Genomic DNA, 24,151 nt, shown 5'->3' on the forward strand with positions numbered 1-24,151 from the left:
ATTATATTTTTTATTCTTTATTATTTTAATATTCTATTATTTTCTTTCTTATTTAGTATTATAGATATATTTTATTTATTTTTTGTTCATTTATGTCTAAAATCTAAATGCTAATTGGACACATTTAGAATGAGATTAATTTAGCTTATGTTTGGTGAGAGAGGAAGAAAGTAGGAAAATGTGTCCAATTAGAATTTAAAATTAGTGAAAATTTTATATATTTTTAAATTATTTAATATTTATATGAAAAAATTAAAATAAATGAAATGAGTTTGAAGTGGTATATAAAAATAATTTATTAATTTTATTTTTTATTTTCTTTTTGATTTATTTCTCTTATAAATTTCTCAATTGGGAATCAAACATTGTCTTCATACTTGTATTGTTAATTGCATTATATTACATTTTAAAATTTAAAAAATAAAAAAGATAATTAAATGTACTTAAAATTAGTGAAAATTTTATATATTTTTAAATTAGTTAATATTTATATAAAAAAATTAAAATAAGTTAAATGAGTTTGAAGTGGTATATAGAAATAATTTATTAATTTTATTTTTTATTTTTTATTTACTTTTTCTTTTTGATTTATTTCTCTTATAAATTTCTGAAAATTTATGGGAATCAAACATTGTCTTCATACTTATACTGTTAATTGCATTATATTACATTTTAAAATTTGGTTTATGAGCTACTCTTTAATTAGGTTTAGATGCAGTGTAAACACTGGAGGAGCCAGCCAGCCAAGGCTCACCGGGGCACATGCCCCCACTCAATTTTCCAAAAGAAAAAAAAAAAAAAATTCCATTAATTTTTTTGGGAAAATAAAAACCAAAACAAAAAAGATGGTGTTTTGAGAGAAAATTTTTTAGTTGGTTTTTTTTATTGTTTTCACTTGTTTTCTTAGGAGTGTTTTAAAAAATAATTATATGATTAAAAATGAAACATTGGTTATAAAAATTATTTTTAAAACATATTTAAAAATATTAAAAATAAGTTAAAAAAATTTCATTTACTAAACAAATTTTTGTTCTACAAAAATATTTGAGAAGAGTTTTCAAAAACTATTTTTTTAAGAACTATTTTCGAAAACAATTACCAAATAGGGTCTTAATTTTCACTTTTGAAAGTATATAGAAAAATTCGGGCTTTTGGGTATAAGTTAAAAAAAAAAAGGATTAAGGCATACATAAATAAAATCAAGTTGTAAGAGAATGAGATTTAGAGGACACACCTCTTTCATTTAAAAATATCTATAATAGAAACTATTAAATTCTTTAAAATAATTTTAAAGGATTTTACTACGAAATGATTAAAATTATTGAAAATTTATAATGATTTTTCTTTCTATTTTTTAATTCTTTTGAAAATTTTCTTTAAATATTCTTGATATCTTTTTGAATATAAAATCTAAAACTTTTTTGAAGTGTTCTTAATACCATGGTTGTTTAATTTGATACATTTTCATAATTTTAAAATTATTTTATTTTTAATAATAATATAAAATATCATTAATTACTTTACAATTTACCAATGATGACGATATATAATATTTTTCTTCAATACCCCTAGCAAAAGTCTTTACTCCGCCACTAAATACCATAATAAAATTCATATTAACATGATTTAGTTTGACCAATACAATGGTCCTATTATTGTTGTCCTTTTTTTTTTCTTAAAAAAAATCTTTTTATTAATGTTGTCAAATTTATACAAATAAAATAATCAAACTTTCTTAGTTGTTCGATTTCTTACACATTAAGTTTCTTAGTTGCTTTTATAAACTTTCTTAGAGGGTTTTTGAAGTAATTGGAATTAATTCTTCCCTCAATCATCGGACTTATTGAATGTATGGCTTTCAATTATAAGATTTCTTAGCTGTTTGATTTCTTACACATCAAGTTTCTTAGTTGCTTTTACAAACTTCTTGATGACTGGGAGGACTCCTCGATCTTCCACTTTTTGAGTTGTCCTTAGACAATACTTGGGAAGCTTCTTTTTTCCCTTTCCACGCCCTATACCTTATTGCACACTATACAATGTGCTAACAAGTATCTTAATTTTACATTTTAGGCTAATTTCTAATTTTTTTTTTTATGTTTTCTATTAAAGGACCTTTTCTATTCTTATAAAGTAAGTATACTAACTAGTATGATATTTTCTTATAGAAAATATTTTTTATACTTTGATAATGAGTTTCGTAGATGGAATAATCTGTGTATTGGCAGAAGTTATAAGTAGATTTTGATCGAAAATAAAGTCTTTTTGAGCATAATTAGGACTTTAAGATTTGAGAGTTCTATAAATTGTTTCCCCTTTGTCAAAGATGTAGACAAATTTTCAAACTATTTTAATCCTTGTGCATTCTCTTATATTTATTTATTATAAATTAATTGTGTATTTAGGAGTGATTCTAAAAAATGTTTCTAGAATATAGTTAAATAATTTTATTTATTTGTTATTTTATGATTTATATATTAATTTACTTTAAGTACTTTCAAAAGAAAATTCCAAGAAAATCAAAATTTTATTTTCCAATTTCAGCATAAATTGATAGCTTTTGCTGATTTTTTTTTTTAGAAAAAGGTTTTCCTAATAAAATTATTGAAGAAAAAAAATCCCGAAATTTTTTTTGAGTATCACCAAAATGAAAAAAAAAATTCACAAATTTTTATCTCAAAGTATAAAAACTTTTAAAAATATTCTATTTCTTATACTTAGTAAAATTTCGATACAACTTACATGATGCATGTGAAATTTCTTAACCCATTAGATCATGTTATATATACTCTTAAACTAGAAAAAAAATTTAAATTAGAAACTTGTAAAATAAAGTTTGATAGAAAAAAAATATAAAAGTAGAATCATAAATAAGTAAAAAGTTTTGACACTATATTTTTTGAATGTGTAAATAAATTATTAGTATATTATATAATAAAAATTATATCATTTTTAATATTTTTAGAACTGAACTAAAAAAGTTATCGGTTTAAAATTCAATGATCAAATTGGTGGCTGAACCATGGTTGAACCGGTGATGTAATAAATATATATATTTATATTTTATATAAATTAAAATTATTTATAAAAAATTAAAATTAAAAAAACAATATTCTTTCATTATGTTGTTAAAATAAATGATAAGGATAAATATAAATATATTAATATCTTATCATTTATTTTGAAATGTATGATATTTTAGTGTGAAGATATATTTAAGATGGAAGAAAAATTATAATATATAGTTTTATATACATATGAAAATTTGTAATCTTATTATTTTACAATTTTAAAAAATAAGGTGATATTTTCACACAGATTAATGTATAATAAGTAATTAAAATTAATTATTTAATAGACATATGAATTCTAAATATTGGTTTTTGACAATTGAAAACAATGTTAAGCTTTCATACTCCAATGGTTCAATTGCATTTTATCTAGGGTTTGAATCCTCACCAAGCCAAAAAAAATTCACAAACGTGTGGGCTGGAAGTGGAGGCTTGGAAGAGAAACAGGCCCAACTGAGATAAGTAGCCTGCAAGTACAAAATTTTGGTCAAATGAGGTTTGACCGGTTCTAGGAGAACTGAAACGTTGATCATTTCCCACCAATTCACATTGCAAGTGCTGAAATTATGAATTAAACTTGGATTTTTAATATTAAACCATGATTTCAGACTTTGGGATATAACAATTCAACTATATATTGAGTTGCAGGTTGGGCGAGTTAGGCATGTGAACCTCTAATCCAAGATATTAACAAGCCCAATTCCACTTTCTTCTTCCATGGTCAAGTTGGTCGGATTGATTTGAGTTATATTCAAAATTCTGTTGGGTTGGATTGGGTTGAACCACATGCCACAACCCAAGTCGCTTTTTTATATATATTTATTCTAAAACTCAAATAGTAAAGAAATAATATTTCAAGATAATAACAAAAAAATAAAAATAAATTTATTTATTTTCCCAACAAAATGGAGTAGGATGCAATATAATTACAATTCAATATTTTTCTTTAAAACTTTAAAAATAAAATAAATATTGTTATCCCAATAATAAAATTATAAATATTATAAAAATACTAAATAAGTTTGAGGTAGGCTTGAGTCGCTTGAAACTTGACTCAAGTCAAGCCAAAATGAAGGTTGAGATGAAAAAACTCAATCGAAATCCAACCCAAATATTAAAAGTGATTGTTTAAACCAATTCAAAGATCTACTTGGTTGCACATCAGGTAGGGCAATTCACTCAAGTTGCACATCCAACTTTATGAGATCTGATCTCTCCTTATTTCTTAATAACTTAATCGTAGAGTGGTAATTTGTTCGTCCTTTTTGTTGTTGAACTTTTATCGTTAAAAGTAGGTAACCCTTCCCATAATATTTAAATAAAATTCATCTATGAGTAATATGTTATTATTTGTATTATCAAATTCACTTAATCAATAAAAATATATAAAGTGAGTGTTTGGTAAACTAACTTAATAACTTAAAGTACCTTGATAACTTAATTTAAGTCATTAAATGAATTAAATATGTTTGGTAAAATAACCTAATGACACAATTTAAAGTAAAAAATAATTTTAAATAATAAGTAAAAATAATTAACTTATTTTTAAATATATATCTTCACTTTACCTTTTTAACTCCATTTGACTTAATTATCTCCACAATCTCCTTTTCTACTTCACGACATTCACTATTATTTAATCTCATTTGCCATAATTATAATTTATGAGGATAAATGTGTTAATTTAATTATTTAAGTTTTAGGTTAATTTTATTAAACAATCTTAATTCTTAAAGTAAAAATTAAGTAATAAGTTTTAAATCAATAACTTAAGTATAATTTAACTTAAAATTAACTTTAATTACTAAGTAATAAATATTAAGTTTTACCAAACATCCTCAAGTTCTCACATTTCTAATGCTTAATTAATTTTTTTATATAATATATATTAGTTTTGACTTTTTCAAAATTATTTTTTTCTTTCATTTTCTATTAATAGTAAACTTTAATGAAGGAAAAATAATAATTTTTCTTTATTAATCTTTTCACATGTAATGCATACAAGTAACAATCTTATGGTACAAAGAAAGAGTAGTGAATGGTAGGAACCAAACTTTTTCCTGCCAATACAAAAGAGGATATAAACTTGGCCCTCAGGGCTTAGATGTGGGTTGGGCTAAGCTTTGGCCCAAATGTTTTTAGAGTGGGCTTGATTTACGCTTCGAGCTGGCTTAGGCTTGGACATCTATAGAACCATTGAGATTATCCTTACCTCACCATTAAGAAGAATCCTCACTCTTGTTATGCCACATCAAGGATTTTGGACTCACTAATTAATCATTTAAATACCAAAATCAATTATTGCTCTTGAACTTGAGACAAAAAAAGATGAGTTTCATGTAAAATTTTTGTATAAATAAGGATGTCGGGACCTATAAAAAGAAATACATATCCTAAGAGAAAACCCTTTTTAGATAGATAACCAACCAACAAAGTATACTTCATTTAACATAACCAAAACCTATACAACATTTCTCTTTATATGCCATCATTCCATGGACCACAAAGGGTAATCCATATTATATATAAATTACATCATATCTCCAAAATGATTTAGTCATCCTATAGTATAAGGTAAAAGCCTTAAAAAGAATCTCAACATGAACAAAACAACATCTAATGAACGTCACATGTAGAGGTCAAGTATTACTCCTCGTATGTCTTTTGATTTGTATTTAAGAGTGGAAAAGATAAAGTAAGTTTACAACAGTATGCTCATTTTATATATATATCCTTGAGAAAGTGAATCTAGTTAAGGCAAACAAACAACATGCATTATGATTTTTGTAAGCATTAGTAAATATGCATTAATCTCAAATATGAATAAAAATAATAGGTGGCCCAATCTCTATTTTCCTCATCCATTCTCTCATATATAATAACATTAAAATCTTCACCAACATAAATATAGTTTGCCAATGCTCTAAGAAGATGTTCTAACACAAAGAATGATTATTCTAGGAGTAACACCTGAGGATAAGTAATATCTTGTATCTTGTGGGATTCATACCCAAAGGTAGGACCAATTCCATGTCTTTGGGACTATAACCCAAGGGTAAGACCAATCTCATGTTTTTAGGGAAAACCCAAGGGTAGGATTAACCCAATACACCTATATTAGAGTGTTTTCTTTGGGAGCTTTTAGGAATTTTCATCAAAAGACCCACTATCTCACATGACCAATATAACCAAATATAATGTTTGAAGCTTCTCGTAGTAGATAATATCCATTAGTGTTGCATACCATACCATTCTTGCTATGTAGAGATATTGTAAACCACCTCCATAAAATTAAAGCCTTAATACCTCATGTATACTATATCATATCCAATCAATAACCCATCATCATAAAATAATGATGCATATATAACAAGGACACCACGACATATTGAAATACTTCACAGGATTATGTGAAACATATGAATTCTTAATAAATAATTTAGGAAAAGAAAACAAAGTTACACAATAGATTGAGTTAAAGAAATTTTAATGGTAATAAAAAAACTTGTGGTTCTTTCAAATGATACGGTTGCAGATTTTTGATTATGAAGAAATTTAATACAAATGTAGTTTTATTTCTTAAAATCACCATAATGAATTTTTGTGTGAAAGAAATTTAGTTTCCTATGAAATTTGAACTAGACTATATTGCATTAAAGTTTTAGGACTAGCCAATTTTTATATAGTAATAAATTTGATTCTTTCAAATAATTTGGTAAGGCAATTTTGATTACCAAGAAAATTAATAAGGAGTTATGTTCATCAAAATTATCATAATGAAGTATAGTATGGAAAAAATAAATTTTCGAATGGATGAGTGCTAGAGGATACTACATTAGAGAACTTTTAAGGGTCATTTTTGATATAGTCAAATAATAATTTTATTTCTTTCAAATGATAGGGTTGTGGGGTTTTAGTTGTAATTAAATTTAAGAGATAAGCTAAAATAGAACTAATCCAAATCAATATAAATACAAAGATAAACATAATAAGCATCATGAGGAGGTGGAGGAGGGGCATGTCGAGAGTGGGATAAAAATAAATAATTTGGTTAGTAAAAAGTAATAAATATATAAAAAAAATTAAATGTTGAGAGTGGGTTTTGAACCCACGCCCTTTTGGACCAAAACCTTCATTCAGCACCTTAGACCAACTTGGCCATTTCAGAATTTTCTATGATGTTCTTCATATTTTTATATATCTCTTTTTCATATTACTTCTATCAATTTTTTTATAGAAGAGAAAAGTTTCTCATGACTAAAAAATAAATACTCTAATATTATACACATTTGCTTTCACCTCTCTCTTCCTTCTTTAGTCTTTACCCACTACATGGAGGAATAAAAACGAGATTATGAAAAGATGATTTCAACAAGGTTTTATGTTGGCAGTTTTTTTCTCCCATGTGTACTTGTGAAAATCCACACCTTCTCTTCACTTTAACTACCTGTGTTCCACTCACTCTCTTACTTTCTCTCTTTGTTTGTCTATCTCTTTTTCCCTTTTCTCTTTCTCTGTTTGGTCAGTTTTGATATAATAATAAATTTGATTCTTTTGAATGCTCAAGTAAAGACATTTTGATTACAAAGAAATTTTAAAATTAGGTAGTTAGGTTCATCAAAATCATCATAATGAAGTGTCGTATGAAAATAAATAAATAAATTTCCTAATGGATAAGTGTTTGGATGACAATACATTTAAAAAGTTTTAGTGGTTACAAAGAAATTAAATACAGATGTAGTTACATTCCTTGAAGTTATCATAATAAATTTTTGTCTAAAAAAGAATTAATTTACTTTTAGATTTGAGCTAGACTATATTGCAACACATTTTTGTTGATGGTTTATTTTGATATAGCAATAAATCTGATTCTTTTGAAAGATGAGGTTGCTTGATTCCAATTACATTAAAAAAAGGCAAGTAGTCATGTTCATTAAAATAATTATAATGATGTGTTGTGTGAAAAAAATCTAAATTAACAAATGAGTGTTGGAAGATTCTACATCAAAGAATTTTTAAGGGTCATTTTTCATATAGTTAAACAATAATTTTGATTCTTTCAATTGATAGAGTTGCAAGATTTCGATTGAAAAGAAAGTTAATATAGATGGTTTTATATTTCCCAAAATCACATTATGAATTTTCTGTTTAACAAAAATCAATTTGCTTCAAGATTTGAGCTAGACTATATTACATAAAATTTTTGCCAATGGTCAATTTTGATATAACAATAAGTTTGATTCTTTTAAGTGATTCAGTAAAGCATTCTGATTGTAAAGAAATTTAAAAAGTAAGTAGTTATGTTCATCAAAATCATCATAATGAATTGATATGTGAAAAAAGTTAAATTTGATAAGATATAGATATGGTCTAGCTCATTGACCAAACAATAGTTTTGGTTCTTTCCAATGTTAGGGTTGTGGGATTTTAATAAAGATTTAGATATATTCCCCAATATCATCATAATGAATTTTTATAACAAAAAAAAAAAAGTCAATTTACCTCATGATCTTAGTTATACTATACTACATTAAATTTTTGTTAGTGGTCAATTTTAATATAACAATAAATTTGATTCTTTCAAATGATCAAGTAAAGCAATTTAGATTGCAAAAAAAATAAAAACAAAAAGTAGTCAAAATCATCATAATGAAGTGTTGTGTTACAAAAATAAATAAATTTGTTAATAGATGAGTGTTGAAGGACATTACATTAAAGAACTTTTAACGATTATTTTTCATATAATCAAGCAATAATTTTGGTTCTTTCGAATGATAGGGTTGTAGGATTTTTATTATAAAGAAATTTAATACATATGTAGTTATATTTCCCAAAATCATCATAATGAATTTCCATACAAAAAAATCAGTTTATTTCCAAATCTTAGGTATTCTATATTAAATTAAATTTCCATTAATTGTCAATTTTGATATATAATATAACATTAAATTTGATTATTTTGAATGATGGATAAAGCAATTCAGATTACTAAAAATTTAAGTAGTTATATTTGCTAAAATTATCATAATGAAGTGTGGTAAAAAAAATAATTTGCTAATAGATTAGGATAGGGTGATTCTACATTAAAGAACTTTTAATGATTAGTTTTTTATATTGCTAAACGAGAATTTTGGTTTCTTTGAATGATAGGATTGCAGGATTTTGAATGCAAAAAATTTAAAACAGATGTAGTTATATTCCTTAAAATCATCATAATAAATTTTCATACAAAAAAAGAACCGGTTTGCTTCCACATTTGAGCTAGACTATACTTATTAAATTTTTGTGAGTGACCAACTTTTATATAGTAATAAATTTGATTTTATTCGAATGATTTGGTAGAGCACTTCTTAAGAAAAATATATTTATTAAGAAATAGTCGTGTTCGTAAAAAATTATCATAATGAAGGGTTGTGTAAAACAAAATAATTTTGTTAATGGAGGAGTGTTGGAGGATACTACATTTAAAAATTTAATATAGATGTAATTATATTCCATAAAATCATCATAATGAATTTTTGTGCAAAAAGAATCAATTTGCTTCAAGATTTGAGCTGGACTATACTACATTAAATTTCTAACAATGGTGAATTTTTAGATGACGATTAGTTTGATTCTTTCGAATTATCTTGTAGAGCAACTTTGATTGCAAAGTAATTTAAAAAGTAAGTATTTATGCATGTAAAAATCTTCATAATTCAGTATTGTATATATATATATATATATAAATTGCTAACAAATGAGTAACGAATGATACCACATTAAAAAACTTTTAACTGTTACATTTGGCATGGCTAAAAAAATATTTTTGGTTATTTCCAATGTTAGGTTGTGAGATTTTGATTACGAAGAAATTTATTACAGATATAGATATATTTCTTAAAATCATCATAATTAATTTTTGCTTGAATAAGTTTTGATAATATGAGAATTTCTAACATTTTGGGTCCATTTGTTTGCATAAAGATATATCTTTATGTATTAATTTGTGTAATGACAGTGTGATCCTGAGATTGGGGACTTATCTTTCTAAATTGGCTTATGGTTCATTACTTGATTTAGCAAGATGAAAAATAATTGGGCTGATTTAAGATCACAAGAAGTCTATTTAAATTATCATGCTCATTTTTATTTGTTTTAAGATATTATGCATTATTTTGATTGAGTCATAACAATCATTTTACAATTGGTTTTTGAATTTAGGAGGAGCTTTGGAGGTTAGAGTCACAACAAACTGAGGAGGGCATGACTATGGATCAAAGGTTTGAGCTAGAGTTAGGATTACAATGATTAGGATTCATATGTGGTCGTGGGATAGGCCCAAAGCTTGTGACATGTTCATTTCAAAAATGGATCAAGAACAAGCAAGAGAAGGAAAACAAGAAACTCAAAAGGAAGGTTAAAGAGGATCGAAAGGTTATGAGTGAGATGGGTTTACGACTAGAGTACCTAAAGTCCTAGGTAGCATTTCAATAAAAAGCATAACCAATCAAGTCCAAGTTACCTTGTAGTCTCAACTTACAACCATTTTACAACAATTCAAAGAGTCGAGACAAATTAATATGTCATTTCATTCTAACAACATAAGATCTCTTTTAAATTATAAATTTATTTAAGAGTATGAAACATTGTACAAAAACATATGCTGCAAACTACTACTATTAACACCATTTTATGTGGACATGTTAGTCTTACTATACCTTGGGATGATTTTGTTTTACATAATATTAAGATTAAGTTAAAATTAATAACCAACAAACTAGTAAATAATAATTTGCTTTTAAGTATAACATCATTTTATGTGGAAATATTAGTCTTGCCATACCTTATGATGATTTGGTTTTACGGATTGAGTTAACATGCTAAAAAAACAACTAGTAAATAATAAAATTTAATTTGTTTTTAAGTAGTGATGTTTCATAAAACAAGTAATATATATTAATTTGTCTCCTATCTTAAATTTCAATATCATTACATATTAAAATTGATTTTAAGTTTGAGTATATTAATTTATATGATTTTGAACTCATCAAGTTGTGGTATTTTGTTGTGATGATAATCTCTTCATTCATTTGTTTGTGTTGCAAGTTAGAGAGATGTGAAATTATGCATCAACAAAGGACATTGGCTATAACTTTATGTTTTATTTTTATTGTTTTGGATTTTTATTGTTTTAAATTTATTTATATTTGAACAACATATTTAGATGATTTATATGAGTTGAATATGAAAACTTATATTTCAAATTGTTATTAGTTGTGAAAATTCTATATTATAATTTAAATATAAGCAGATTCTTGAAAAACATGAACATGAAACGCAAAAACAAAATCATTAGTTTAAAATTATTTATTATGCATTTTTAGGGACAATGTTGAATGACCACCAATATGCTCTTTAATGAGTGTGTATATATATAGTCAATAAAAGTGATCATGCACGTATTTTTAGTGATGATACATAGTTGTAAGTAGATAATTGGTTGGTGACGTTATATAAATAAAACTAAATGTACATTATTGATGTCAACATCTTAAAATAACAATGATTGTGGCTAACAATACATCTTTAGTAATTACGTAAAATTGTAATAAAAAAGTGTAGCATATATATAGTGGTGATAAATAATTGTCACTAAAACATTTTGTTTAGTTGCAACATAAACATGCCACTATAAGCATAACTTTGGTGATAATATATTATCGTACTAAAAGCTCATATTAATGACGATAAATAATTATAACTAAATTTTATCATTTGGTGGCAACTTTGTACTTTTTGTGGCAATTATAGTTTGAAATAGTGGTAGCAAGTATTGTCACTAAAAACATACTTTTAATTAAATTGAAAATCTTATAGCTAAATCTATAATAATTAGAGACAATATTTAAAATGGCAACTACAACATTTAGTGACGGTATCTATAAAGACAACAATATGACAACCAAAGTATTGTCACTAAACCTTTTATTGACAACTTTTAAGATATTAATTGCAATTTTATCCACATCTAAAAGCCTAATTTCTTATAGTGTCTACATCTATCTTTATATTTCTTTTAGTAGAAATCTCATTTCTTAGAGTGCATAAAAGTGATCTATAGTCTACTAATCTAGTGCATAATCTAAATAACACTCTTGCTCACATTTGTGTAGAGACAATTTAGATCAATAAACTTATTTCATGAACTAACATTTCCCTTGCACATATCTATGATTCTTTATTATGATAACCTCAGTGTAACATGGGTACTAATTCAAATTTTTTCATGTTTGTAGTAATTACACTAGGGTTAAGTTACCATTTCATTCGTGAACATGAAACAATAATTCCAATTCTTTTATTCCAAACTCATTCATCTTGGACCATTGAGTTTAAAAAGGGAGTTGGAACCATTGAGATTATCCTTAGTTTAAAGAGAAAGTTAGAACTAGTGTTTGAAAAATCGGGATTACACTGATTTTTCGGGAAATTTTCTAATTTTACTAAAAAAAGACTGACATAGTCAACACTTTCAAATTTGAAGCCAGGCCAAAAAGGCTTAGGTTCAAGCTTGGTTGCCACTGGGCCAAATTCTCACTTGTTAATATATGATGATAATAAATATGTTAAAATTCATTATTAAAAAATAAATAAATAAATTTTAATTATTTTATTTTAAATTTTATTTATTTAATTAATAAATGTATAAAAACCATCATTATAATTTTCTTAAGAAATATTTTTAATATCATTTATATGATAATTAATTATTAAAAAGTCATATATATGCATCATAATTTATTTTACATTATTGAATGCATTTGAATTAAATAAATTATAGTTTTAATATTAAATGTATCATCATTTATCTCATTAATCCTATTTTAAAAAATTACTGTCACTTCACTTTTAAATTTTCTATATTTATCATTTTAATTTTATTTAATTTCGAATGTTTTTATTTTAAAATATAAAAATTATAAATTTATTCAAAAAATACTAAAATATATAGAATAATAATTAAGTTCTAATATTTTATAAATTAAAATTAATTTGATTAGATAAATAATAAATTATTAATACCAACATATCCTTACTTAGAGATATTTTTCTCTTTAACCATGTCAATTATACTTAAAAAATAACTTTAACATACATATTTTTATTTTATTTTATCATTTTTTGGAGTTTCTCCAAATATTTCCATGAATTTTGAATAATTTTTGTCGTATCGATATTTTTGTCAAAATATCCATTGATATTTCTTCGATATTTTTGATATATCTATAAAATTCAAGTACCGATATATCCGTATTTACCAATATTTTAAACCTTGGTTAGAACTATAAAGATTATCCTTATTTCATCATTAGTGAAGAATCCCTATTTGTGTTTGGAATAAAAAAAATGTGTAAATGTGAATTAAAAAGAAAAAAAGCCCATGGAAAAATGTTATAACAAGTGCACTTCCTTTATTTCATAAGACAATGACCAAACTTTATACAAATATGTGGACATTAAGCCTTATTAACCCTCGATTGTAGTTTGATTCAAGAAATGTGGTTGCTACCATTAAATGAAGACTAAATTTTCTGTAACAAATCTGAAATTAAACTTAATTTGCTCTCAAGTGCACTTCGATTTAGGAACATGTGATTACCATCCTTGAGTCAAGGCCAACTCTGGAGATTAAATTAGAAGATTATATATTTTTTAGTTTAAAGGAATACTACATGCAATTGTATCGATATTTTATTTTATTTTACATAAAATTTAACTATATATAAAGTAAAAAGATGAATATTCCCAAAAAGTGCTTGCAAAAATATGTATATTTTTTTTTTATAAATCAATAAAACATTAAAATATTATTTTTTATATTTTTAAGAATGCAAGCTCTTCAAAAAATAGGAACATTCAAATGCATGTCCTCCAAAAGAAGATATGTTCAGCGGTTTTAAGGTTGTGTATCAAAGCATATACTGAGAACCAAAATTTTCATCTTAAAAGAATTCGTTGGACCAGCAAGATAAGTAAAGATTTATGGTTGTTTACATTTTTGTATTAATATTGAAGCTTGGTTTATCTGAAACAAGTCTTGAAGATTTTTTCAGTGGGAAGTTGACTACATTCCCTTTGACTCATTGCATTCATTTGTTATATTGTGATACCTATAATATAGGTTCTTCTATGATGAGTAGACTATTTTCTTTATTTAAGGATTTTTCAAGTAAATTTTTTGTTTATCATGCTTGGTTTTTGTGTTATTTTATTTCTTACATTCATCATAGTTTATTGTTTCTGGTTTCTTGTCCAAGAATCATGGCCTAAAGGTAAGTACATGAGGACAGAAATAGAGAGGTTAATTTCAAATTAATAGTTTAAATAAATAAATTCATTTTCTCCATGCTATTTTAGAATCTTTAAGAAGGAAAGATTACAATTTTTATTGTTTCAGAATTTGGGTTAAATTGGCCCTTTAACCAAATGTAATATTGGTTTTGGGTTTGTTTTAAAATTATTGTTCAAATTAGTTTTTTTTTTTTAAAATGAAATTAGTACGAAACCACATTTTGAAAAAATGTTAGTACAAATTTAGAAACCATAGTTTCAAAATATGATAATCTAAATTTGTTCAGAATGGCATTTTCAAAATACTATTTGAAACAAATTTAAAATAAAAAAAAAGTACGAAAGAGAAAGAAACCATTTTGAATAAAAATTTTAAAAAACCATTTTGAATAAATTTTTTAAAAGAGATCAAAAACTCAAATTTGTTTTGCTCAAAGGGTTTTTTTAACCCAAACCCTAATTTTAAAACCAAGTCATCATGCGTGCTTTATCAATAGTTGAAACCCAATCGAGAGATGTTTCGACTTATATTTTTATGAATGTAATTTTTATTACAGATGGACAAATATTCTTATCCATCAATTTATTCAATGTTGGAATTAGGCGTGCTATTAATGTGGGTATTCCCATCTCCAAAGTAGGATATGTCGCTCAAATTAAAGCCATGAAACAAGTAGCTAATAAATCAAAATTGGAATTGTTGTAATTCACAGAATTCAAAGTCTTTGTACAATTCGCTTATGATCTTGATAAAACCAAACTGTTAGAGAAAATAGAATTTTCAATGACTTATTGATCCCTCTTCCCCGATTTACCGTTTGTTATTTTCCTATCTTAGTTTAGTGTGAAATAGAGATATACATATCTCATCTTAACGATGAGTGCATCTTAACAATGAGTGAATCAATGAATGATAGTGGAAAAAATAATGTATCATAAAAAGTTATTGTTATGTAACGAAACCACATTTTAAAATATGGTTTCTAAATTTGTACAAAAATGACATTTTCAAAATACTATTTCGGACGAATTTGAAATAAAAAAAAAATATAAGAGAGAAAAAAACCATTTTGAACAAAAATTTTAAAAGAGGGTCAAAACTCATTTGTTTTGCTCAAAGAGTTTTTTTTTTAACCCATACCCTAATTTAAAAACCAACTCATCAACTGTTGTAAGAGTTATAAAAATGTACTATTATCGAGAACCTTACTTGACATGACTGCTAGAAAACGGTGAAAGTACAAAAGCAAAAACTTCAAAAAGATATAAGTTTCAAATGGTTCTTAACCATTATTTTGTATTGAGGTTCTATTTCTTTATGCCTTAATTTTATTTATTTGTATCTTAATCTCATTTTTTTTTAATCTTTTTTCATCTATCAATTTTATCATATATTTTCAAAAACCCATACATATATTGCACTAGGTACCAATTAGGTGATTTTTTCCATTTCAAATTCTTTTTTTGAAAACAAAGTCTAAGAGCTACTTTTATAGTCCTCCATAGCTCCTGATCCTAGTAGTTGGGGGTGACAAATAAGTAATTTTTTTTCTAAATAATATTAAGATCCCCAATACCGCAATCCTGCCTTGGTCAGCTTTTGGTTGTGAAAGAAGCGGAGATTAAGCCTAATTGACCCTCTACCGTCTCTTGATTCAAGAAATGTGATTACCACCTACATTTAAATGAAGACTAGATTTTCAATAATAAAGTTGAATTAAGTTTAATTTGCTCCAGTGCACTTCAATTTAGAAACATGTGATTAGCATCCTTGAGTCAAGACCAACTCAGGATATAAAGTTTATTTGTTTTATTTTTTATTTTTTTAAAATTAAGATAAATTCATTTAATACGCTAATTTTTCAAATCAGATTTTGTATGACCAAATTTATGTGTACAAAAAGTGAAATGATGCATATCCCCAAAAACTTCTTGCAAAAATATTTTTAAATGAATAAATCGATTTTGCTCCATGCTATTTAATCTTAAAAGAAGGAAAGATTACAATATTTATTTTTAAGGATTTTGGATCAAATTGACCCTTACCAAATATAATATTGATTTTGCGTATATTTTGAAATTATTATTTAAAATAGTCTTTTTAAAAAAATTAGTGTAGAGTCTAAAAATTGTCCCAATTTTATTTTTATATTGATTTTGCACCCAATTTTATTCTTAGTTTTTAAATCCCGATTATATTTTATATTTTGACCCATTTACCATTTAATTTTTATTTTTTATTATTTTATGTATTATTATTATTATTATTTTCTTTTCTTTCTCCTCTCTCCTCTCTCCTCTCGCCTCTCTCATCTCTCTTCCTACCTTACCCAACCACTCCACCGAACTCCCCCATTCTCTCTCCTCCCATACCTTTTCCCATTCCTAATACCACGGGCTCCTCATCTCATTTTTTTTCCCCTCTTCTTCCCCATTCTTCTTTATATTTTTCTCCCCCAACGCCACACCCTACCGACCACATGCCCCCTCTCTTTTCCTATTTTCTTCCTCCTATTTTCTTATTATTATTATTATTATTATGAAATTTAGAATAATTTATTATTGGTGAATTAATTTAGAATTTATTAATTTGAGTTAGATTAGTTGATAATTTATATGATTGTACTCATTTAAATTATTTAATTTAGATATGATATAATATTGTGGTATATTTTGAACGTGGGTTTGCATATTAAATTGAGTTGATTTTAGTTGTAGATTTAGGTTTATATATTAAATTAGGCTTGGATTATGAGATGTTAAATTTAGGTCTAATGAGATTTATTTTAATTTATCATGTTTTGGGTTTGATTAATTGAACTTATATTTTGATTATTAATTTGAAAATTTTGGATTAAGGCTTGTGATATGTGAAATATTTTTGTTGGGTTATATTTGTTAATTTGAGCCCATCTTGATTGATGAAATTTGTTGGACTAATTTGAAATTTGAAATTGGCTTGAATGTTTATTGTGGATTTTATACATTTCTAGATATTTACATTTGGACTATTTTTGTTTTTGCATGAGCCCATTATGTAGTTCCATTGCCTAAGTACGGATTTTATGACACGTGGAGTATGAAATTTCACGGAAGAAAGTGAGACTCAAAAAGTTGTAAATTGAGCATTGAACTTGTTGTAACTTTGTTTGGGTACACGACTTTTTATCTACTTTTATTTGGTTTTAATTTTATTTATTTTTGTAAATATTTGTTTGTATATTTTTATTGAGTATGTATAGAATTGAATATCAAACAAATAAATTTTTTTGTTTAAATAATAAATTTTTTTGTTTAAATAAGAAGAACTATTCAACAAACATGTTTTAATAAAATAATAGTTCAGAAGATATTCTTTTTAATAAAAGAAAGTTTTTTAATTAATAAAAATTTTAAAAAATCCAAAAAAAATTGTTTTTAATAGAATTTGAAAAATTGTTATTAATAATAATTGTCCAAAAATTTCTTTGTTTAATAAAAATTGTCTAAAAATTGTTTTCTAAATAAAGTTGTTCCAAAAATTAATTTTTAATTAAAAATTATTTTGCAAATAAAGTTATATATTTTTTTTAATAATTTGTATAAGTCACTTTTCTTAAATGAAAATAAATCAAAATACTTGTTTTAATAAAATTGTAAAAATTCATTCCTTTATGGTAAAAACAAGTGAAAATAATTTTTTGTTGCCAAATTGAAATCTTGTAATAAATTCTTTTGATACAATAGGTGTAAATATTTTTTTTTTGAAAATTAAATACAAATGAAATTGAATCAAATCATTTGAAGAAAATATTTTGTAAATAAATAAATTGAAATTACTCATTCAAAATTGTTTTTAATAAAATCTTTTGAAAATTTTTAGAAAACTAATTTTTTCAAATATTTTTTTAAATTAGTTCAATAAATCAATTTGCATAATTCTATTGTTATTTATTTTGTATATTCCTGTAATTTTATTTTGTCATCATCTTTGTGTATATTGTTTCGAACCTTTAATATTGGTATTTATGATTAATTAATTAATTGTCACAATTTCCTTAATTTGTTTAGTAGAGACCGTATGTATACGGATTTAAAGGGGTGCTACGACTCACCATCGTACCTTCTCAATAAGTAACCTAACCCCTGAACCCATACTCAAATTTTCACATACCTGTTTTTCATTCAGGAATCACACTTAGGGTTTTTATTTCTTATTTTCTTTTTCCCTTTAAAAATAAAACAAAAATAAGTGGCGACTCTAAGTCTTTTTCTAAAAATTATATTTTTCATAAAATAAATAAAAAACGAGTTTCGTCGTCGAGTAAGAACGCACATGAAAAACGCGGATCCACAATTAGTTAAAATTTCATTTTGAAAATGTGGATTCAATATAAATTTATTTATTTTTGATAACCAAGGAACATTTTATGATCAAACTTTTAAGACTTTTCACAAAGACCCAAACCTCGGGGTGTTGACGACCTCGCAACAACCAACCCACGCTGGGTAAATTTAGGATATCACCATCATGTGTCACTCTTGGCCAATTGGGCTATCTTGAGGGGTTCAATATAAATTTAAAAACCATAATTTCGAAATATAATTTTAAATATGTATTAAAAACGATATTTTTTAAATACAATTTCTAAATTCATATTAAACCCATATTTTCAAGATACGATTTCAAACAAATTAATTTACAATAAAATAAAATAAAATGAGAGCGAAAGAAGCCATTAGGAATAAAAGTTTCGAAAAAAGCGTCAAAACTCATATTTATTTGCCTAAAAGGGTTGCTTTTAACCCAAACTCTATTTTTAAAACCAGGTCATCACCAATGAATGTTAATCAGTAATGTTATTGGAAAACCAAGTCATCATCGGTAGTGTTTTTGGAAAACCTTGGTTGATGTGAATACTAGAAAATGGTGAAAATACATGAGCAAATAAACAAAAATTTTAAAGAGTTCTTACTTAATACTAAAGGGTATTTTTTCGGTATCTAATGCCATATGTAGAACCTAAATCTCATGAATTTGAACCAAATCCCATTCGTTTGTATTACTTCATACTTTGGTCCTACTTTTTCTATAGCCTAACCTCTTCTTTTTTAACCTTAGTCAACGAACCCGTTTTATAATATATTTTCAATAACCCATCCACAGCGCACTTTGTATTAGGTATCAATTTGGTCCCTTTTTTTTCAAACAATGTCTAAGAACTACTTTTAAAGTCCTCCCTAGCCCCTCATCCTGGCAGCTGAGAGTGACAAATAAGTACAATTTCCCTATGATATCAAGATGCCCAGATACTGCAAGCCTGCCTTTGTCAGCTTTTGGGCGTGAAAGGTAGTTGGGTGGTTCAGCTTCTTTTAATCTTCTTATTTCTCTACAACATTTACCAATGAATGGAGACAAAGAATGGGACAAGGTCAATTACGAGGCTCACCCCACATCTCCAAAAGGTAACTCTCGCACATGCTGCAAGTCCCATTTGCAAACAAATCAGGGCTGGCCCTCTTGGTCTTGGAGCTTTGTGGGAGTTTTGTCCCACTGTGCTTGAGATTGTGCCTGTATTCCACAGCAATATGCTCAAATACTTCGACCTCAAACATGTTCATCGTTACTTTAGGCCTCATCTTATCTCTTACATATGCAAATGCCAGTTGGTCTCTTGGGTTAAATGCTTCCAACTCATTGAACAGTAGGCAGGAGAAGAGGTTGCTCCTCATTCCATGCTTTCTTAAGATCAAGGCACTGTCTGGTACATCTGAAACACACATACGAGGCACAGAGTTTAAACACACCATCATGGATTGAAAATTGATGTATGAGGTGGACTGGTAGAGTGGGACAAACAAGAAAGGTGATTCGACATTATAAAACCGGTTCATATTTATAGAAAAAGCTTACAGGGAAGATTTTAATCTTCATTGATTTTATTCTCCTTTTTAAACTGACGGGGCTGCATTATTAGCTGAGACTTGAATGATACGGGGCCTTCTAATGAGGTGTGGGGGCCTACTAGTCTCAAATGACAATGACATTGTGGACCAATGCCCTAATGTTTTCTCCATGTTAAGCTATATAAATATGATCACTGCACTATTAGCTCAACAACCTTTTCCCGGAGGAAACTTCAAGAAGGGGTTTGTTTGATACTCATGGAACTTGTTGCCTATAAGCCATAACATTAAACTAAATTGCACTCAAAAATAAAAAATGGCTTGATCCACAACAGTGGGAAAATCAAATGCACTAGGTTGCATTTCAATGGTCTCCAATTTTCACAATGTTTATTTTGGTAATTATTTTTTAAAATAGTTATAGTGTTTTCAGATAACATCTTTTAAGTTTTTTTAATTATTTTTAAAGGATTATTTTAAAAAATAATTATATAAATATAGAAAATGATTAAAAATAAATTATTATGTATAAAAGTTTTTTAAAATATATTTAAAAATCATAAAAAACATGTTAAAAACATTTGAAGTTAGAATTGGTTTAGTAGTGATTCTAAAAAACACTTCTAACCTTTCTAACTAATTAAAAATTTTTATTTTTCAAGTATAAGAAATTAAATCAATACCAAATGCACTTTTACCATACAAAACATAAGAGAATAATTTTTAAAAACTATTATCAAAAATTATTTTTAAAATTGTTTTGCGAAATAATTTCCAAAAAGAGTCTAAGATTTTTGGAGAAAGGCTCTGGCCTTCAAATGCCTTGGAAAATACGGTATGATGATGTTTTTCTGTAATTCTTCCATGACCATCTAAAAGAAAATTGTAAACCAAATACCTGAGGTATAAGGGAGTTTGTCCTGCGTCCATGGCTTCAAGCCAAGCCCACAATATGTTTCCATTTGCAGCTTTAACGATTCAATATCCCCCCACTTCTTCCATCTTGCAGTAGCCATTGCCTCTTCCAGAGTGTGGACAAAGAAGGGATGTTTTGAAATGGCCATGTCCACATTTTCTGATATAACAAGTGAATGAATCAACAGCAGTGGATCGACCACCAACTGCAGCTTTGCATCCACCCAGATACTGTATTTTGAGTTGGGAAAAAGCCTGTGAACCAGGTATTTAGGTATCACTCCATTCATTGCCGGATTCTTGTACAAATGCTGGCTTGAAACTCTAACAAGTCTCCATGCGCCAACCTTATATTCTTGAGACTGAGTGGAAATTACTTTGTGATAATCAAGTCCCTTGAGGGTGGTGTCATCCACGAACATGAAGAAACATACATTTTCTAGAGTTCTGGATCCGAGGCCTTTCGGCTGCCGGATTTTGTCATGATCAGCAAAGATCGCTGAGACTACTACCACGCTTCCGCACTTTTCCATAGCTATCCTGTCTGAGTTTTGACACACAAAAACAGGGGAACAAAATTAATATAAAAACCAAATTGCAATATTATTTTTGCAGATTTCCTAGAAAACCTTTTATTGATACTCGATATGACCGGGAATGAATGAGCAGAGATTCATGGCTAGTCTTTTGCATCATGGGATCAAAATTCTCCCGGAAACCTTTGAGAATGTCTCAATTCTTATCAGTTCAATTCCCCAAAAACAGAATCCAACAAACACGGAAAACTAATTCTGAGAACTCTATGCAAACTCACCAGATTTACTGATCGAAAATTCCTTCATGAATCCGCAAGGAACTTCCTTCCCATCATCTCTATGATCAAAATAGGAAATCCTCTTCTGGGTACTGAAATTTCCTCCGAACGTATCAGCATTGCCCTGTATATACCTCAGACCCGGCAAAAATATGGTAGAATTCCGACACGAATCTTGGATTTTCTTCAAAACCATCCAATAATCTGATAAAAAAGGAAAACCCATTAGTAAGAAAACGTTGATTTCGATCATGAAAACCCTAAATTCAAGAATCAAAAGAAAAAAAATAAAAAAATAAAAATCAGGGGACCTGAGAAATGAACAGGGGCAGTGCATGAAGATCGGACAGTTGAGATTGCATACTTGTGTTCCCCATAATTGGGTGGATATGAGAAGAGAGGTGCTTGGATAGGATCGAAGGGTGATGATCTGAAGATGCATTTGGTGGGGGAGAGGGAGACGTAGAGAGCTAGGAAGAGAGTGGTGAAGAGATAGAGGACAGAGAAACAGAGTCGCTTTGACTGGAAGAGGAGAGGCGTTGTTAACGATGCCTTCCCCATAAACCGACGTTGCCCCATCAGTTTTCCTATCATCCATTTATTTCTTATCATTTCTTTTGTGTGATGAAATTAAATTCGATGTTCGACCTAACAATTACCAATATTTGAACTCAGAGCTAAACCTACAGCAAAGACTCTGATTCAATACGACACATGGATGGTTGGTATTAGATCTAGGTACCATTTTTTTATGTGACACATGTCAATGGCAACAAAAGTTATATTATTGAGGTCTTGCTTATATAATGATGGAAATTGAAAAAATAATTTGTCTTGCTTGTATTGATTCAAAAGAATTATATGATATCAAATAGTCAAGACTAGATTATAACTATATATATATATATATATATATATATATATATATATAAACATTCTTATGAATATTGGAACAATTGTGTTTTGAATTCAGTTGGATCCTAAAATTAAGATTTGGTCCTAAAAGTTGCATAATTGATGAGAAAGATATAAAATGTGAAGAGATCAATATACCCTTCAAAACTATTTTGAGCATTTTATATCACAATGTTTTATAAACTTTTTGATCTTATTTTTTTAATAATATTTATTTAAAAATTTATTATTTTTAGAAAACTATTTTTTTTTCAATATATTCTAAAAATATATCATTTAAAAAAATAATTTTGACATATTTTTAGTTATTTTTTACATACATAATTTTAAATATATATATTTTCCAAGATGTTTGATTTTTAAATAATAATAATAATAATTTATTTTTATTTTTTTTTGGAAAATGATGTATTTTTTTCCAAATCACTAAATTAAATTAAATTTTATTGAGGTTTAAATAAGGAATGAAATTTAAATTAATATTTTTCTACTTTTTTTTCATAGTCAATAAATGTCATTTTTGGAAAGATAAAAAATTCATATACTTCTTCCCAATTTTCACACTTTCTCTAGATTTTTGACTTAAATGGTGAACTTATATGATCAAAATCTTAATTTTTGGGCCCAATTAGGTCCAAAACACAATTGTCCCATGAATATTTACATAATGCATAAGGGAAATAAAATCAATTTATAGAAATAAATCGATTTATTCTTTTGAAGGAATAAATCAGTTAATTGAATGATTTTATTGAAGGAAGAAATCAATCAATGATTTTATTTATTTGCATTTAGGTTGTAGGGCCGCTTGACAGAACCAAATTTTTAATTTTCAATGCTCCGTAAATATTCATTATGTTTAGCTTACTTATCAATTCTTGAAGTTTTGGTAAGCCCTTTTTGAGAACATCTGCCAATTGATTTTTTGAAGTGACATGACATACAAATTTGGTCACTCTATACCTTCTTCTTAAGTGTCTATTGATCTCCATATACTTTGTTTTGTAATGTGCATTGAATAAGATTAGGAGCTATGTTACTTGTGGCATTGTTATCACAATAGAGTCTTATTGAGTTGTTATTGGATAATAGAAGATCCTTCATAAGAGACCTAAGCCATGACGTATAGTTCACAAATTCTTAACACAATCAATCTATTCAGCTTCCCGTTTAACCTTGCCACTAGAGGTAGTTTCTTGCTCCTCCCAGTTACTAG

General features: G+C 26.8%; 1 protein-coding gene across 1 annotated transcript; it reads right to left on the reverse strand.

Annotated features, from left to right (window-relative positions):
• Positions 1 to 19,528: 19,528 nt before the first annotated feature.
• LOC100246938 (alkaline ceramidase TOD1) lies at positions 19,529 to 22,714 on the reverse strand. Its single transcript, XM_002269573.4, has 4 exons — positions 22,332 to 22,714; positions 22,021 to 22,224; positions 21,190 to 21,750; positions 19,529 to 20,155 (listed from the first exon to the last, which is right to left on the reverse strand). Exons 1-4 carry the CDS (start codon positions 22,630 to 22,632, stop codon positions 19,818 to 19,820), a joined length of 1,404 nt encoding a protein of 467 aa, XP_002269609.2. The 5' UTR covers positions 22,633 to 22,714; the 3' UTR covers positions 19,529 to 19,817.
• Positions 22,715 to 24,151: the final 1,437 nt, after the last annotated feature.

Source organism: Vitis vinifera, chromosome 10 (genome assembly GCF_030704535.1).
Source record: "Vitis vinifera cultivar Pinot Noir 40024 chromosome 10, ASM3070453v1".
NCBI classification, from domain to species: domain Eukaryota; kingdom Viridiplantae; phylum Streptophyta; class Magnoliopsida; order Vitales; family Vitaceae; genus Vitis; species Vitis vinifera.

Coding starts and splice junctions, on each gene's coding strand:
- LOC100246938 (XM_002269573.4), bottom strand. CDS start 22,632: ATGATAAGAAATAAATGGATGATAGGAAAACTGATGGGGCAACGTCGG. Junction 22,225..22,331: donor TGCCCCTGTTCATTTCTCAG/GTCCCCTGATTT, acceptor CTTTTTTATCAG/ATTATTGGATGGTTTTGAAG. Junction 21,751..22,020: donor ATTTTCGATCAGTAAATCTG/GTGAGTTTGCAT, acceptor GTCAAAACTCAG/ACAGGATAGCTATGGAAAAG.